Source organism: Mesoplodon densirostris, chromosome 1, assembly GCF_025265405.1.
Source record: "Mesoplodon densirostris isolate mMesDen1 chromosome 1, mMesDen1 primary haplotype, whole genome shotgun sequence".
NCBI lineage: Eukaryota > Metazoa > Chordata > Mammalia > Artiodactyla > Ziphiidae > Mesoplodon > Mesoplodon densirostris.
Genome location: NC_082661.1, coordinates 105951422 through 105967906, shown reverse-complemented (window position 1 = coordinate 105967906; position 16485 = coordinate 105951422). Strand labels below are relative to the sequence as shown.

Below are 16485 nucleotides of genomic sequence, written 5' to 3'. Positions count from 1 at the left end.
CGGCTTCACCCCGGTCTCCTGGGCCCCTTCCTTTCCGCCATCGCATCTCTTCTCCACACACGTCCTGTCTCCCCGTTAGGACACGAGTGAGGCCAGGCCATGCCTGGCTCCCTGCTCCCTTTCCCCTCCATCTCTGCCCCGGGGCCTCTGCGCTTGCTTTCAGGTGTCTGTATGGCTTCCACCAGCCCCGCACTTCAGAGGTCTCCTCAAGGAGGCCCTTGATGGCCACAGTGAATGAAGGGTATCGTCCCCGGCCCCAGACACTTTTTCTTGCTCTTTCTCTCCTTCTCAGTTACCACTGTCTAATGTTCTGTATTTTTTACTTTCTCCTTGTGTTTGACAAGAATTACCTCCCTAACGGCAGGATTTTTGTTTTATTTACCACTGTGTCTTCAGTGCCTGGGCCAGTGCCTTGGCACACGGTGGGCTTCTGGTAAACACTAGATGGATGGACGGATGGACAGACAGACAGATGAATGGATAATGAACTGGGTGCTCGCAAGACAGTTCTGGCTCTTAGCATTATGATTTCTGTTCGGGGACCTTTCTAACCTTGGGGCCCATCATCTCCTGCTCTGGGTAAGCAAGGCGGCCTAGAGAGGTTTGAAGGCTGTAGCTGTTCTGTTGGTGACAGGCTTCTTGGATTTGTTGGGACAGAGAAAGACAGCTACTTCCATGGGAGATAGTACTCAGTTCTCTCCCCTTGCACCCCAGACATTCAGATGGCTGCTGAGCTGGGTTTGGTTAAATCCGGGGAACCCTGTGGATGTGACAGGTGTAAGCAGTTTTGATCACTGGTTTATGAAAGCAGGTAAGAATATACGTGCAAGTCTTTGGCGTCTTAGTGGTGCCGTCACTCATTCTTTTTTTAAAAAATTTTATTTATTTTTGGCTGTGTTGGGTCTTCGTTGCTATGCGCGGGCTCTCTCTAGTTGCGGCGAGCGGGGGCCACTCCTCATTGCAGTGCGCAGGCTTCTCATTGCAGTGGCTTCTCTTGTTGCGGAGCGTGGGCTCCAGGCGCACAGGCCTCAGTAGTTGCAGCACACGGGTTCAGTAGTTGCGGCACGTGGGCTCTAGGGCATGCAGGCTTCAGTAGTTGTGGCTTGTGGGCTGTAGAGCTCAGGCTCAGTAGTTGTGGCACGCGCGGGCTCAGTTGCTCTGTGGCATGTGGGATCTTCCTGGACCAGGGATTGAACCTGTGTCCCCTGCATTGGCAGGCGGATTCCTAAGCACTGCGCCACCAGGGAAGTCCCTTTATTCATTCTTTTAATCACTCATTTGTTCATTTATCCATTCAGCCCCCTTGTTTAAGCACCTGATACCTGGTCATTCCAGGCTTTGATAATGGAGCCTGGGGCCCATTTAAGAGCACTCTGTCAGCTGTGGCACCAGTCGTGTACATGCTTATACGTATTCCAGGTAACAAGCACAGCCAATGGCCTGTGCGAGCCTGAGTACAAGAAGACAGGGAGAGCGCCATGGGCTGAGGGAAGAGCTGGGCTGCTGGCTGGGCAGGGCTGGGGGGGGCATCTGGGCAACGTTCCAGCCAGAATAGGCTTGGCATGGGTCCTGGTGCACCTTCCCGTCTGATGGGTTCACGGTAGGGGCACTCCAGATGGGAGAGAGACCTGGGGGTCCTGACAGCTCCATCCCATGTGTACTCTGGCTTCCCTGCTCACCTGTTGCCCAGGTGTCCCTCTCTCGAACCTGTCTTCAGGATTTTCAGGATGATTTCTCTACGGTGCAGATGACCCTTCTTGGGCTCATGTTTTGAAAATACAAATTTTTTTTCTGTTCCAGACTCCTTTTAATTTTGGCATGAATCATAGAACACCACCCTACCCCGCTGGGGATTACTGTCTTCTGTGCAGAAGCGAGCGGAAAGACTCTTCGTTCTTAGAGAGTGGAGTAAAGACTGCAAGCAAGCTGGCCCTGTCCATGGCGCCCAAGGGCAACAGCGTGCTGCACCTGCCTCTGTGGGTGTGCCCGGACTGCCGGCGCACCGTGGAGAAGGAGGAGCGGCGCGGCAGCCTCGACCCGCCGGCGGTGAGTGCCCGGCCCAGAGGAGCGGACCGGCCGGTGAGATGGCTCATTTGGCTCTGCTTTCTGGAGGAACTCCCTCCCGCGCCATCTCCTCGTCCCTGGCTCCAGTGGCTGGGGTCCCCGCCACCCTTCCTGATGACACCTGTAGTCAGTAGGAAGGGCCCTGCCCTCCTTGGTCAGACAGCTCTGTCAGCAAGCTTGGGGGGCCCGAAGGGTGGGTTTTGGCTTTTTAAGTCTGGTCTCAGGTTGTCTTTGGCAGTGTAGTTTGGTGAAAAGCTAGAGGCGTTCGTGTGCTTGTTAGTGCTAGACAATTCCATGCGCTGGTATCTCGCCTGAAATTTTTTCCAAGATGCAATTCTCAAGTCGGACTCCCCACCCCCACCCTGCCCCCCTCTTTTTCCCTTGATTTCCTGCCTCAGCTAAATGAGGCCTTCTTGAGAACATCAGGATCTTTATCCCAGACGGTGTCTTCATGGGCCCTGGTTCCGAAAGGGCTTTCAAACCTGCTCTTTGGGTTCTGGAAGGAGTTGGCTTTTGCAGCCATTTGAGGCCCCACATTCTAGGGCTCTTCTGTTCCTTTGATTTCTGCTTGATGATTGTTTTTTGAGCTGTTGTCTTTCTGCTAATGCCGCTCTGCACGTGGCCGATGACAGCAGCACCCAGCCCCACATTCTGTTTCCTGACCTGGGACTGCTTTCCACATTGGTTGCCAACAGTTTGCTGCCTCTTCGCCTGAGCCTCCTTGCTGCCCGCCACTGAGCCAGTGACTTCTGTTTTAGGGTTTCCTTGAAGGCAGCACCCCAGTTCATGTGCCAGTTTCTATAGTAGTGCTTTAGTAGCTAAAACTCAAAATCTGTTGTTTATCAAAATAGAAATTTACTTCTCACTCAGCCTCTTCCCACACACCACTCCTCCTGCTCTGTTCTCCTCCTTAGCACTTCTTTCTAATATACTGTGCATTTTACTTATTCATTTTGTTTGTCTTTTTCCTTCATTGGATTATACACTCCAAGAGGGCAGGTCTTTTTGTGTATTTTCTTACCAAGAAAGGTGCTAGCCTGGCATATTTTAGGTACCCAAAATATTTGAATTGATGAATAAATAAACGAATGAACAAAGCAATGGATAAATCTGGAATTAGGGATTAAAAAGATGGCATAGTCGATCTTAAGTTTTTTCACCCTCAGATCTTTGTGCTTTTATCATTTTATTTTACTTTTGTTTTCTTTCTGTGTCCACTTAAAGTATTTAGTCTTTTCTCCATTTTTTAATGGAAGGCTGTTTAGCTTACTGATATTCATTTGTTCCCTGTTCACTTCCACTCAGCATTCTTGTCTTCCCCCTGGCTAACGCATTTTCTTTGCTTCCTAAATTTTGCTGTCTTTTCTTCCTGTTTCCAGTCCTGCTCTTGTGTTTTGGCCTGACTGTGCCTTTGGGAGAAGGGTTGCTGTTGCTCATCCTGGTTTTGGAGGCAAGTGAAAATGCCTGTCATTTCCCATAACTAGTCTTGCCACGAGGGGAGTCTCATTTCCTGACTCCCAGTTTGTCCTGGATAATGAATCGACACACGAGGCTTTCTCTCCTCATCAAAGTGACCCCAGGGACCACAGAGGTATAATGTTGACCTATATTTGTAGATGTAAACCTTCTGTTGCTTTTGTACAGTTGGCCTCTTTGCTCAAGCTGGTTAAAATTGCTGAACTTTTTAAACTAATGAGATGTAATTTACATCTAGTAAAATTCACTCATTTTAAAGTGTATATAGTTCACTGAGTTTTGACAGATTTATACGGTTGTGTAAACACCACTACCATGGCTAAGATACAGAACCCCTAAGTGTTCCCTTGTTCACCTTGGTAGGCAGCCCTTGCCCTCCTCCCAACCCCTCGTAATAACCACGGACGTGATTTTTGTCCCCATGGATTTGCTTTTTCTGGAGTGTCCCATAGACTTCTTTAACTTGGTGTCGTGCTTTGAGAGTTGTGCATCAGTAGTTTGTTCCTTTTTATTGCTGAATAAATTGTAGAGATATACCACAGTTTGTTTACCTGTTCACCGTTGATGGATGTTTCTGTTGTTTCCAGATTTGGAGTGTTTTTTACGTCAAGCTGTTGTGAACATTCTTGTACATGTCTTTCCGTGGACATGCTTTTTACATGTCACTGGAGTGATTTGCTCACGTTTGGTTGAGAACTTTGCGTCTGTGCTTGTGAAGAGGGTCTGCTTATGGAGGCTCATTAAAGTCTTCTTGTCTTTTATGTCTTTCAGGGCCTCGTAAAGTGAGTTGAGATGTGTTCCTGCTCCTCCTCTTTTCTGGAAGAGTTTGTGTAGTGTTGGTGTTGCTTCTTCCTTCAGTGTTGTTGCTCCTTGCTCTTGCTGGGGGCAGTGCCAGGCAGCGCGTGCAGAGGCAGGGGGCCTGGTCGGCCAGTCTGACGGGCCCTGGGGCTGCTGTGGCTCTGCACTTGTGGCCCCACAGACTCATCCCCCTGGCGGCTGCTGCTCCCTCTGCTTGTGCGGGCCGGGGGGGGTGGGGCTCCGGCGGAGGGTCTCTCTCCATACTCTGCCCGCGCTGTGTGCCAGCGGCGAGAGCCTCCTGCCTCGTGTCTCCTTGGTTCCCCTGTCCGGCCTGAACCTTGGGCAGTCCTGTGCCCGGACTTCGGGGTGCAGCTTTCCTCGTGATCCTGCCCCTGCCGCGTGGCAGCCAGACTCTGCCTGCATCTGTAGGGGCCTCGGGGTGTGGCCTGTGCTTGTGTCCGTGTGAGTCCTGGGCCTGTCTCATGGAGGGCTCGGTCCCCTATTCTCGGTGGATCAGCCTGGGCCTCGGGTGGAGACCACCCACCACCCCAGCAGTGAAGGCTTCTGCTTGCTCCCAGAGAAGGGCCTGGCCCGGCAAGTCCCACCAGCCACACCCAGCCTTTAAGAACTTGTCACACGCTGAGCTGTGTCCTCCGACCCACTCATGGCTGCCTGCCTTCCTCGCCTTGTCCCCAGATGGCCTGTCACACTTGTCCAGTTCAGCTGGTCCTTTGTGCTCTCTGGTGGGCCCAGAGTTATGAGTTTCTGTGTTGTCCTGCTCTCTCAGGTCATCAGGGTAAGGGCTCTGAGCATGGACAGTGGACCTGGTTCTGAATCACTCCCTTGCAGATACGCATTCTGTTACCGGAAGTTGTGGTGGGGCACTGACGTTTCTCCCTACTCTGTGCCTGCCAGCTCCACGTTGTCCATTTCTCCAGAGACCTCCTCTTCTGTGCCTAGACCTTGTCCTTCCCATACACCTAAGAGGACTTCGGTTCACACATCCGACTGGATCCTGTCTTTCTAGGTCACTTGCCTGAGTGTCCTCCGTTGCCATAGTTCTTGGACCTCCTCGGTCCCTTTCCCACCGTCAGATCCCTCTGAGCTCACTGTCATTTTTCTCTTGGAAAGCCGCCTAACTTATCTGCCTGGGGCCTGGTTCAGTGCTGCCCCTGTCTGGCAGAACATGACTGGAGAAAAGCACCACTGGGGTACTGCTTCCCGCCTGCGATGTGCCAGGTCGTGGAAGGGCGTCCAGCGTGTCGCCCTGGCTTTGTCACTGCGCCCCCAGATGCAGAGATGGAGCACACCCTTCCTTCTCCTCTCTTCCCAAACACCCCCCACCCACTTGGCCCTGCTTGGCTGGTCTCCCACCCCTGTGGCCGAGGGAAGTCGCCTCCCAAGTGCCCACCCCTCTCCATCCTCTGCAGGGTTCTGTTGCTTTTGCTGTTCTTTCCCTCTCTTTGCTCCTGTCCGGCTCACGCCCAGCAGAGTGCAGATGCTCTAGTGTCGTCTGCCTGTGGCCATGCCCCTCCTGCTGTCAGCCTCCTCCTGTTCCCTTCACAGACAGGCATGTCTCTGGGTAACTTTTAAACTTTTCGTTCAGTTTCTTTAAGTGATAAGAGGTTTTCCATTTCTATTCGAGTTAGTCGTGGTAAATTATATTCTTAGAAATTGTCAGTTTTGGGTATGAAGTTGTGTGTGGGTGGTCTGTTTTTAATTCCTACCATACCTGTAGATACAGCTCTTTTTATTCCTCATATTTGTGCTTTTTCTTTCTCTTTTTTTAACCAGTCTTTCTATAAGTGTATTGATTTCGTCTTTTCAAAGAACTTTTTTTTTTAATTTTTAAAATCTCTCTTTCACTTTGTCTGTTTCATTAATTACTGCTGTTTGTGTGTGTGTGTGTGTGTGTGTGCGTGTGTGCACACGGCAGTATTTGATTGGTTAACGCTGTGGTACCTCTGATAGAAGTTCCGGGGCACAGAGAGAGTGGTGCCGAGTCCATCCCTCTACCTTGTCTCCTCACCATCCTCTGTCTTCCCAGAGGCTCGCTTGTGGGCAGATTCTTGTTTATCCCTCCACAGACGTTCTGTTCTGTTCAGTGTGCTGAAAGGTAGTGGTGGCAAAAGCACCACAGGGTCCCAAATTACAGACAGACGCTATCAGTAAGTTGAGACATGTGGTTCTCCCAGTTTCTTGTTCTTGGGAGCGGGGTACAGATGCCGTGACAAGGTGGGGTGCATGTCAGTGTGGGGGGCTCTCCATTTTCTAGGCCTCTTCTCAGGGCTGCTGACAAGTGTCTGGGGAGCCTGAGCTTGGTGCCAGCTGCTTTGGGAGCTGCATTCCTGTGCTTGTCTCACCCCAGAGACCTAGCGGGAACCTGGCCTTGCTCAGCCCGCCTACTGGGAGGAGGGTGGGAGACAGCCCAGCGCCGCTCTCTGATGGCCAGGCCACCCTCACCACGCACCCTGCTGAGGCCACCACAAGTCTCCTTTCTTCTTCTTCCTCTGCGGCCACTCTTCTGTCTCTCTACATGCAGTTCTTCTCATCAGTTTTTCTTACTCTGCCCTGATGTGTGCTGGAAACCTCTAATTACTGCTCTAGATTTTGAATTGCTGGTTGTATTGGCTCAATTTTAATTGTTATCCAATTTTGATTATTTCTGTTTTTAACCATAAATTGTTTTGAAGTATCTGTAAATATCCAAACATATTATCTCTCAGATCACCTTTAATCATAGTGACTTTTAATTTAATGCTGTTACAGTTGGAGATCATGGCATGTATTACAATGACTCCTTATCAGTCAGTTACACTGATATGTGGTTAGGTTCTTATAAAAGTTCCATGTGTGCTTGAAAATGTTTTCTCAGTGTTTAGATAGAGGACTCTGTGTACTCCCATTAGATCAACCCCTTGTTAATTGTGTTCTTAGATCCTTTTGTGTTCTTAACTAATTTTGTTGTGCTTAATCTGTTGATTTCTGAGTAAGGTCAGTTAACACCTCCCACTGTGCGTGTGTATTTGTCCTTTTTTCTTGTAAATGTTTCCATTTTTGCTCTCTAGGTTTTAAGGCTGTGCTGGATGAGTACAGGTTGAATGATTAAATCTCAGTACATTGTTCCTTTGGTTGTGGTGGCCCCTCCTCAGGGCTTTTTGTTTACTGTTTGTGCAGGTCCACGAGCTCTCTCCCTCCCTTCCTTCCTCTCCTTTTCGTAGCCTCTTGTTCTCATTTGCTCTGTGTTGCATCTTGTAAGTGGCCTTGTGCAGTCAGCATAGAAGTATACTCAATTTGGTCTCCTTTGAGAAGCCACTTATTTATTTTTTTATTGAGGTAAAGTTTATACACAGTAAGTTTTAGGTGTACAACACAGTGACTCACAATTCCTAAAGTTTATACTCCATTTATAGTTAGTATAAAATATTGGCTATATTCCCTGTGCTATACAATATATCCTTATATCCTTGTTGCTTATCTATTTTATACATAGTAGTTTGTATCTTTTAAATCCCTTCCCCTACCTTGCCCCTCCCCCTCCCTCGCCTCACTGACTACTAGTTTGTTCTCTATATGTGAGTCTTTCTCTGTTTTGTTATATTCAGTAGTTTTATTTTTCAGTTCCACGTGTAAGTGATAGCATGCAGTATTTGTCATTCTCTGACTTATTTCCCTCAGCATAATGCCCTTCAAGTCCATCCATGTTGTTGCAAATGCAAAATTTCTTTTTTATGGCTGAGTAGTATTCCATCATATACATGTGTATCTATGTACTGCATGCTCTTTATCCAGTATCTGTTGATAGACACTTCAGTTGCTTCCTTGTCCTGGCTATTGTAAATAGTGCTGCTATAAACATTGGGGTGCATGTGTCTTTTCAAATTAGTGTTTTCATTTTCTTCAGCTATCTACCCAGGAGTGGAATTGCTGGATTGTATGGTAGTTCTGTTTTTTGTTTTTTGAGGAACCTGCACATTGTTTCCCACAGCGACTGCACCAGTTTGCATTCCCACCAACAGTTCACAAGGATTCCCTTTTCTCCACATCCTCACCAGTGGTTGTTATTTGTGGCCTTTTTGAGAATAGCCATTCTGACAGGTGTGACGTGATATCTCATTGTTTCGATTTGCATTTGAGAAGCTACTTCTTCTGATTCTTTTTTTTTTTAATTTACATTATTTATTTATTTATTTGGCTGTGCTGAATCTTCGTTGCCATGTGTGGTATCTTTAGTTGTGGCACGTGAGAAGCTACTTCTTAATGGTGAAATTAATACTTGTCACTTCCTGTGATTGCTGATCTGTTTGGGTTTATTTCTGCTACAGTGCAGGTCACAAGTCAAACACTGCCCTTCACCTAGATCCCCTCCGTGTCTGCCCCCCCCGCACCTCTCCACAGAGTTTGCAGCCTTTCCAGCTCCTCTTCCTTAGTTACAGCACCCGCACCTCCATCCCTAAACAGTGTTGTCCTGTTCTTCTGGTGTCTGAACTTTATACACGTACCATGCAGTATGCGTTATTTTGTGTCTGATTTATTTTGTTCCACATTATGTTTGAGATTCATAAATGCTGTAGTTTTTCATTTTCGTTACTGTATACTGTTCACCTCTGTGAACTTGTACTACATTTTGGTTGTTTTCCAAATTTTGCTCTTACGAATGGTGCTCTCAGAGCACGCGTTCACACATGCTGTTGTGTATACATGTTGGAAAGAAATTGCGGAGTCATGGAAACTGAAAACTATTCAGTTTCATGAAAAATGAAAACTATTTTCCAAAACAAAAATAGTAAGTAGAATAGCACTGTTTTGCAAATCTTCTTAATGTTTGGATAATAGAAGACAGCTGAATTCTCACCTGTGTTCATTCTTTGTGATAGGTTGTTTTGATTGAAGTTATATGAAGAAAATATTTTAATGGCTTTTTCAGGTAACTGTGGATATTCTTTGATACCACACCAAACCATGACAGGTAATAGTTTCCTAATGGTTAGCTGTAATGTACAATCTGAAATGATATCAAAGAATTTTTCCTACACTGTTAAATTGAAATCCATTGTCTATCTTGCACTCTCAATGAACCTCTTACCCACACATGTTTTTGCAACACCACGCGTTGGTCATTTGTAAAATAGCAGTTTACTGAGTAAGGGAGGTCTTTGAGATAGTGACACCTTTCATTATTCAGGTTGTTTTTTTTTTTCAAGTCACGTTTGTCACTATCACCACAGATCTCATCAGAAAGGTCTCTAAATGTGGATAAGCGTTCAAGTCCACAGTGATGGATACAAGTTTTCGAAACTTCCAATTTTTGCTTGAAAGCTCAGATTTTATGATTGGCCATAAGTAGTATCAGCTGTTTTCCTTGAAGGGACAGGCTTATTTCATTCATTTTTGAGAAGATGTCTGACAGTATCCAAGTCTGAATAAGCATAGATTGGTCTGTCAGGCATTTTTTCAAGTAAAATTGATGTTTCATGGACAAAGTGGCTCATTCAGCTCACAGTGCACAGTGCTTTTCTCTGGAACATTGCAAAAATGCTTTATGCAGACTTCCCATTTCATCACATTGAATATTCAAAAGCCATGTGCTTAAAGGTTGAGATTTAATACAATTAATGATTTTGCAGCATCTAGGACACTCTTAAGTGGCACTGGCCTTTTTTTAACTAAGCACGTGGTGGTGAAGAACACAGTGGCTACTAAGTCTACTTTGCTGCGTATATTGTCATAATTACTGTAGCTCTGTAACAAATGTATTCAGAGAGAAAGCCCTCTTACCTTGTACTCATCAAAAATGTCTTGGTTATTCTTGGTTCCTTACATTTCTGTATAAATGATAATTATCAATTCCCCCCCCCAAAAAAGAACAACAACAACCCTGTTGAGATTTGACCAGGATTGCACTGACTGTAAGTCAGCAGGAGAAGAATTAACTTCTTTTGAATATTGAGTTTTCTAATCCCCTAAGAATGGGGTCTTTCTGCATTTATAAGTGTTTCATATTTTTCTGTATTATGCCATTGCACCTTTTATTTATTTGTTTATTTGGCTACACCAGGTCTTGGTTGCCACCTGCAGGATCTTCTTTGCGGCATGTGGGATCTAGTTCCCCAACCAGGGATCAAACCCAGGCCCCCTGCATTGGGAGCGTGGAGTCCTAGCTACTGGACCACCAGGGAGGTCCCCATTGCACCTTTTTAAAAAAAGCATTTACCCATAGATACTTTTATTTATACTATTTATTTACTTATTTTAAATTTATTTATTATCTTATATTTATTTTTGGTTGCGTTGGGTCTTCATTGCTGTGTGCAGGCTTTCTCTAGCTGCGGTGAGCGGGGGCAACTCTTCATTGTGGTGCGCGGGCTTCTCATTGTAGTGGCTTCTCTTGTTGCAGAGCACAAGCTCTAGGCAGTCTTCAGTAGTTGTGACACGTGGGCTCAGTAGTTGTGGCTCATGGGCTCTAGAGCGCAGGCTCAATAGTTGTGGCGTACGGGCTTAGTTGCTCCGCGGCATGTGGGATCTTCCCGGACCAGGGCTCGAACCCATGTCTCCTGCATTAGCAGGCGGATTCTTAACCACTGTGCCACCAGGGAAGTCCCTTATTTATACTATTTAAATGATATCTTTTAATTTTTCTTCCTCTAACTTTATTGGTGTAGATGTAATTGACTTCTCTTTTTAAGTTGTTAATGGGACATTGCTAGACACCCCCCATCTGAATATACGTTAAACAGGTCTTTTGACTTTACTTCTGTCAAGTGGAATCCCAAATTTTTTTCAAGATCTGCAATTTTAGGTTACAGGCTGTTTGTCTCAGATGTCCTTTGCTGGTCATTCATGCAACAGTCATTAAAACAGGCGACTTTTGGGTACTACTGTATAGCACAGGGAACTACATTCAATATCTTGTAATAACCTATAATGGAAAAGAATCTGAAAAGGAATGTGTGTGTGTGTGTGTGTGTGTGTGTGTAAGTGAATCACTTTGCTGTACACCTGAAACTAACATAACATCGTAAATCAACTATATACTTCAATTTAAAAAACAAACAGATGGCTTTTACTCCTCTTCTCAACATTGGTCCCTGGTACGATACCCAAGTCAGTGGGTTGAGGGAGGGGTGGGATCCTGAGGAGGAGTTCTAGAGAACACCTGACAGTGGAGGTGGAGATGACTGAGCAGCAGACGGTGGAGAAGTAGAACGAAAAGCAAGAGAGTGTGACAAGCAGAAGGTTATCGTCGTTGGGTCTGGAGTTAGTTTTTTTTTACCCTACCTGAAGGTAATAAGCTGGCTTGTTCCTGTTTCATGGGTGCTGGCAGAAGACTCGAGAATCCTGAGTCAGAGACAAAGGACTTTGTTACTCAGCACAGCAGAAACATCCCGAATGCACACGAACATTTGGGTTCTCCTCACCCTCTCCCCTCCCCAAGGCCCGCATCAGTGCAGGGGGTACAGTGGGTTTGTGTCACAGCTCAGGAGCACTTGCTGGGGAGGGTGGAGTGTGGGCAGGGATCTGGCCCTTTTATTGTAAGCAGTAAGCAAGCCTGCCCTTTGTCTCAAGGTCCTCAGCTGCATAAACAGCCCTGAGAAGTGGCCTGTGGGGAGTGAGCAGGGGAGACAGAGCCTTGTAGCTTTGGTACCTCAGCAGGACAAGGAGAGCCTGGGATGCCCCTGGAGGACACTCTGCCAGCAGGCCTGACAGACACTGAGAAAAGTTAGCTGAGAGAAGACACAGAGTGTTGGTGTGGCAGCAGAGAAGTGGTATATGACCTTTGATAGGCCTGTGTTCAGTTGGAGCACAAGCCCGGCTGAACTGTGTGAAGAACAACTCAGTGGAGAGGAAGCTGAGAAAGTCCAGTTAAGGGGCTGATCTTTCAGATGCTTGACTGTGAGGGGAGGAGAGGACAGACCCAGCTGGAGGAGGGACTTGGAAATGTTGAAATAATGAAGAAAAGAACTGGTAGTGGGGAGAGGTTTTTCCTCCCATTTAAATTTTATTTTTTTACTATGTGATATTTGATATATATATGAATTATGTCTACAGTATACATGTTATGAGGGATGATAAAGTGAACACCAGTCAACATTAAAAATCAGGCCATCCCTAACACCTGTGTGCCTGTGTGCTCTTCCCTTCTCCATCTTTGTTCCTCCCCTTCCAAGGTAAACACTTTCGTTTTGTATTGATCATTCCCTTACTTTCTTAAACCCTTTAAAAAAGTTACACTGCCTATATGTGTATCTCTAAATAATAAATTATTTATTTTTGTTTGTTTTTGACCTTTATGAAAGTGGTGTGTGCTTATGCTGTCTTCTCTGTTTATAAGATTCCTCATGCTGTCTGGGTAGCTGCAGTTTGTTCATTTTCCCTAATATAATTCATTCATTTTTCACACAATACAATTCACATATAATCCAATATGTTGCTATACTGTAATTTATTCATCAATAATTTTGTTGAATAGTGGAGAAAAGACAGTCTTTTCAATAAATTGTTCTGAGATAATTGGATATTCGCATGTGAAAGAATGAAACTTGACCCATATCTTAGACCACTCAAAAACATTAACTCAAAATGGATTACACACTTATATGTAAGACCTGAAACCATGAAACTCCTAGGACTAAAGCTCCTTGACATGGGTCTTAGTAGTGACCTTTTGGATTTGACACCTAAAGCACAAGCAACAAATTAAAAAGCTTCTGACAGCAAAAGAAACCATCAACAAAGTGAAAAGGAAGATCTGCAGAATGGGAAAAAATGTTTGCAAACCATATATATATCTGTTAAGGGGATAATATCCAAAATATTTCAAGAGCTGTATTCAACTCAGCAGCAAAAAACCAAATAAGCCAGGTGAAAAATGGGCAAAGGACCCATAGACATTTCTCTAAATAATATATATGAAAGGCCAACAGGTACATGAAAAGATGCTCAACATCACTTGTCGTTAGGAAAATGCAAATCAGAACCACAGTGCAATATCATCTCAGGCCTATTAGAAAGGCCGTATCATCAGCAAGACAGGAGATGACAAATGCTGGCGTGAATGTGGAGAAAAGCAACCCTTGTGCACTGTTGGTGGGATTGTAAAATGGTGGAGCCATGGTGGAGAACAGTATGGAGGATCCTCAAAAAGTTAAAAATAGAATTATCATATGCATCAGCAGTTCCACTTCTGGGAATATATACAAAGGAAATGAAATACTAACTAGAAAAGGTACCTGCAACACCATGTTCCTAACAGCATTATGTACAATAGCCAAGACATGGAAACAATCTAAGTATTCATTGTTGGATGAATGGATAAAGAAGATGTGTGTGTGTGTGTGTGTGTGTGTGTTTGTATACACACACACATATAAAAACAATGGAATGTTATTTGGCCATAAAAAATGAGGAAGCCTTCCCATTAGGACAATATGGATAGACATGGACTTTGAAGGCATTATGCTTAGTAAAGTAAGTCAGACAGAGAAAGACAGATACTGTATGATCTCACGTATATGTGAAATCTAAAAACAAAAAAAACAAACCCAAAGCCAGACTTGGAGAAAAAGAAATCGGACTTGTGGTTACCAAAGGCAGAGGGTGACAGAATGGGGAATTGAAGAAGGTGGTCAACAGGTGCAAACTTCCAGTTTCAAGATAAGCATGTCCCCAGGATGTGATGTACAACATGGTGACTGTAGCCGACGGTGCTGTATGATTCATAGGAAGGTTGCTGAGAGAGTGAATGCTAACAGCTCTCATCACAAGGAAGAAGGTTGTCCTGTATCTGTATGAGAAGATGGGTGTTAGCTGAACCCATTGTGGTAATCATTTCACAATATAGGTAAATCAAACCATCATGCTATGTGCCTTAAACTTTACAGTGATGTGCATCAATTATTTTTCCATAAATCTGGGGGAAAAATTAAAGCCCAGTATCGAAAACAAAATGCCCATTAAAAAATACTACTTAAACAAATTTTGTTGGAAGATACAGAATTGTTTTCTGGTTTTTGCAGTTATTTTAAAAAAATGCTGTTGGGCATCTATATATCCATCTCTTGGTACTCGTTTGTAAGAGTTTTGTTAGGGTGTGTTTCAGTTGGGATTCTCCAGAGAAACAGAACCAACAGGAGATGGATGGATGGATGGATGGATGGATGGATGGATAGATGGATAGATAGATAGGGAAAAGAAAAGAAGAGGAGGTTTATTATAGGGACTGGCTCAAGTGGTTATGGAGGCCAGAAGTCTCACTATGCACATTCTGCAAACCAGAGAACCGGAAGTGCTGGTGTCCGAGGGCAGAAGATGGACATCTCTCTGCCTTTTTATTCCGTTCAGACCCTCGGAGGAATGGACGATATCCATCTTCACTGGGGAGGGCCGTCTTCTGTATTCAGTCTGCCCATTCCAGTGCTGATCTCTTCGGAGACACCTCACAAACACTCCCAGAAATGATGTTTTACCAGCTCTCCGGGCATCCCTGAGCCCAGTCAAGTTGACACACAAAATCAGTCATCACAGAGTGTTTATCTGTGGAGTAGAGTTGCTGGGTTGCAGGTAATTCAGACATTCGTAAGGCAGTCCCAGCTTCTGGAGGGAGCGCCAACAGCACTTGAGCCCCGGTCGCCTGTGTTCTCACCTAGGCTTGGCATCAGGGAGGCAGAGCTTGAGGCTGGAGTGAGGGAGCAGTAAGGTAGATAGATGGTGGCCCTCATGAGGTCCCACTAAGACAGGAGAGCCAGTATCTGTTTCTAGAAGAGACAGATTTGCAGGCAAGCCTGTAGAGGATGCAAGTAAGATCGGGTGAGGAGTGTAGAAGTTGAGAAAATTGCTGCCAGAATTTTTTTATAAACTTGTTTTTGAGAGTGAGAGTGGATTGAGGGGACTGGGAAGGAGCAAGGGAGTGGGTAAGGTTTCAGCGAGAACAGTAAGCTGGCAGGGCATCCGGGTTGCTGGACAGCCTGAGGTGCTTGTTGAAGGTGGAGACATCACTGAGCAGTGGCCCCGACCTGCCCATCGGCAAGAACCTTCCCCCTCAGCAGCATCCGGTGTTGGAGAGAGAGAGCCAGGCAGGACAGCTTGGCTGAACAGGCCCAGCAGAGGCCTGGCCCCAGGGTAACTGAGAGCAGAGTCGCTTACCCTTTACCGCCGGCATGCACCTCAGCCCTTCGGACCTGCCGGCACCCCCTAACCCCACCCCGAATTTCTACTGCAACTCCTTTGCCCTGGTTCCTGTCTCACCCATCTCAGGGTGTCTACACAGGCCTGGCACAGAGCAGGTACCTGGGAATGATTTTTTTTTTCTTTTTTTTTTTTCGCGGTACGTGGGCCTCTCACTGTTGTGGCCTCTCCCGTTGCAGAGCACAGGCTCCGGACGCGCAGGCTCAGCGGCCATGGCTCACGGGCCCAGCCGCTCCGCGGCATGCGGGATCTTCCCGGACCGGGGCATGAACCCGTGTCCCCTGCATCGGCAGGCGGACTCTCAACCAGCCACCAGGGAAGCCCTGGGAATGATTTTTGACTGAAGGACCGAGCCTGCCTTTGATTTGTATCCACAGATAATGTTTCAGGATTTAAGAATGTTTACAGTATACATCCTGTACAGTAGAGTTCACACCTTGTTGGGGCTGTGGACGTGTGTTCCTGATCTGTGAATTCTCTGACGGTTTGTATTCTGATAACGGGGGAAGGCCCGCTCAGATCACGTGGAGGGCTTTGCCCCTGACTTCTGTGGGCCTGGGTGCACTGCTTTTCAGGGTTACTGAGGCAGCAGCAGAAGTTGTCTTGATGTGCACATTCTATGCTGAAGCCAAGCAGAGACCCATCAAAGGTGTGACCTGCTCTGTGCAGGAGAAATTCAGACAGGCAGAGGTGGGATGGTTGAGACGTGGTGCAGAGACCCCCGGGGTGCAGGCCTGACTCAGGAGAGCCTGCCTGCACTTGTTGTCAGAACCAGGCTGTGTTGAATTTAGCAACTTGGTTTCAACTAGTCATCCTTTTTTTTTTTTTTTTTTTTTTTTTTTTTTCTTTTTTGGCCCTGCTCTGAGGCTTGTGGGTGGGATCTTAATTTCCACGACCAGGGATTGAACCAGCTCTCAGCAGTGAGAGTGCCGAGTCCTAACCAGTGGACCACCGCCAGGGAAT

The 16485-nt window shown here is 46.1% G+C and overlaps 1 protein-coding gene across 6 annotated transcripts in view; it reads left to right on the top strand.

The window, feature by feature from the left end:
- Positions 1 to 16485, top strand: part of FAM193A (family with sequence similarity 193 member A) — a 176575-nt gene that overhangs the window by 71204 nt on the left and 88886 nt on the right. For 2 of the 6 annotated variants that reach the window (XM_060106859.1, XM_060106847.1), the window contains exon 2: positions 1801 to 2046. The exons of 1 other annotated variant lie outside the window; for it this stretch is intronic. In XM_060106859.1, the coding sequence (XP_059962842.1) occupies positions 1819 to 2046 (228 nt within the window). In that variant the 5' untranslated portion in view covers positions 1801 to 1818. Of the gene's footprint in view, positions 1 to 1800; positions 2080 to 16485 lie in introns of those variants that run through there. 3 more of the 6 variants (XM_060106823.1, XM_060106832.1, XM_060106841.1) reach the window with 2 other exon arrangements.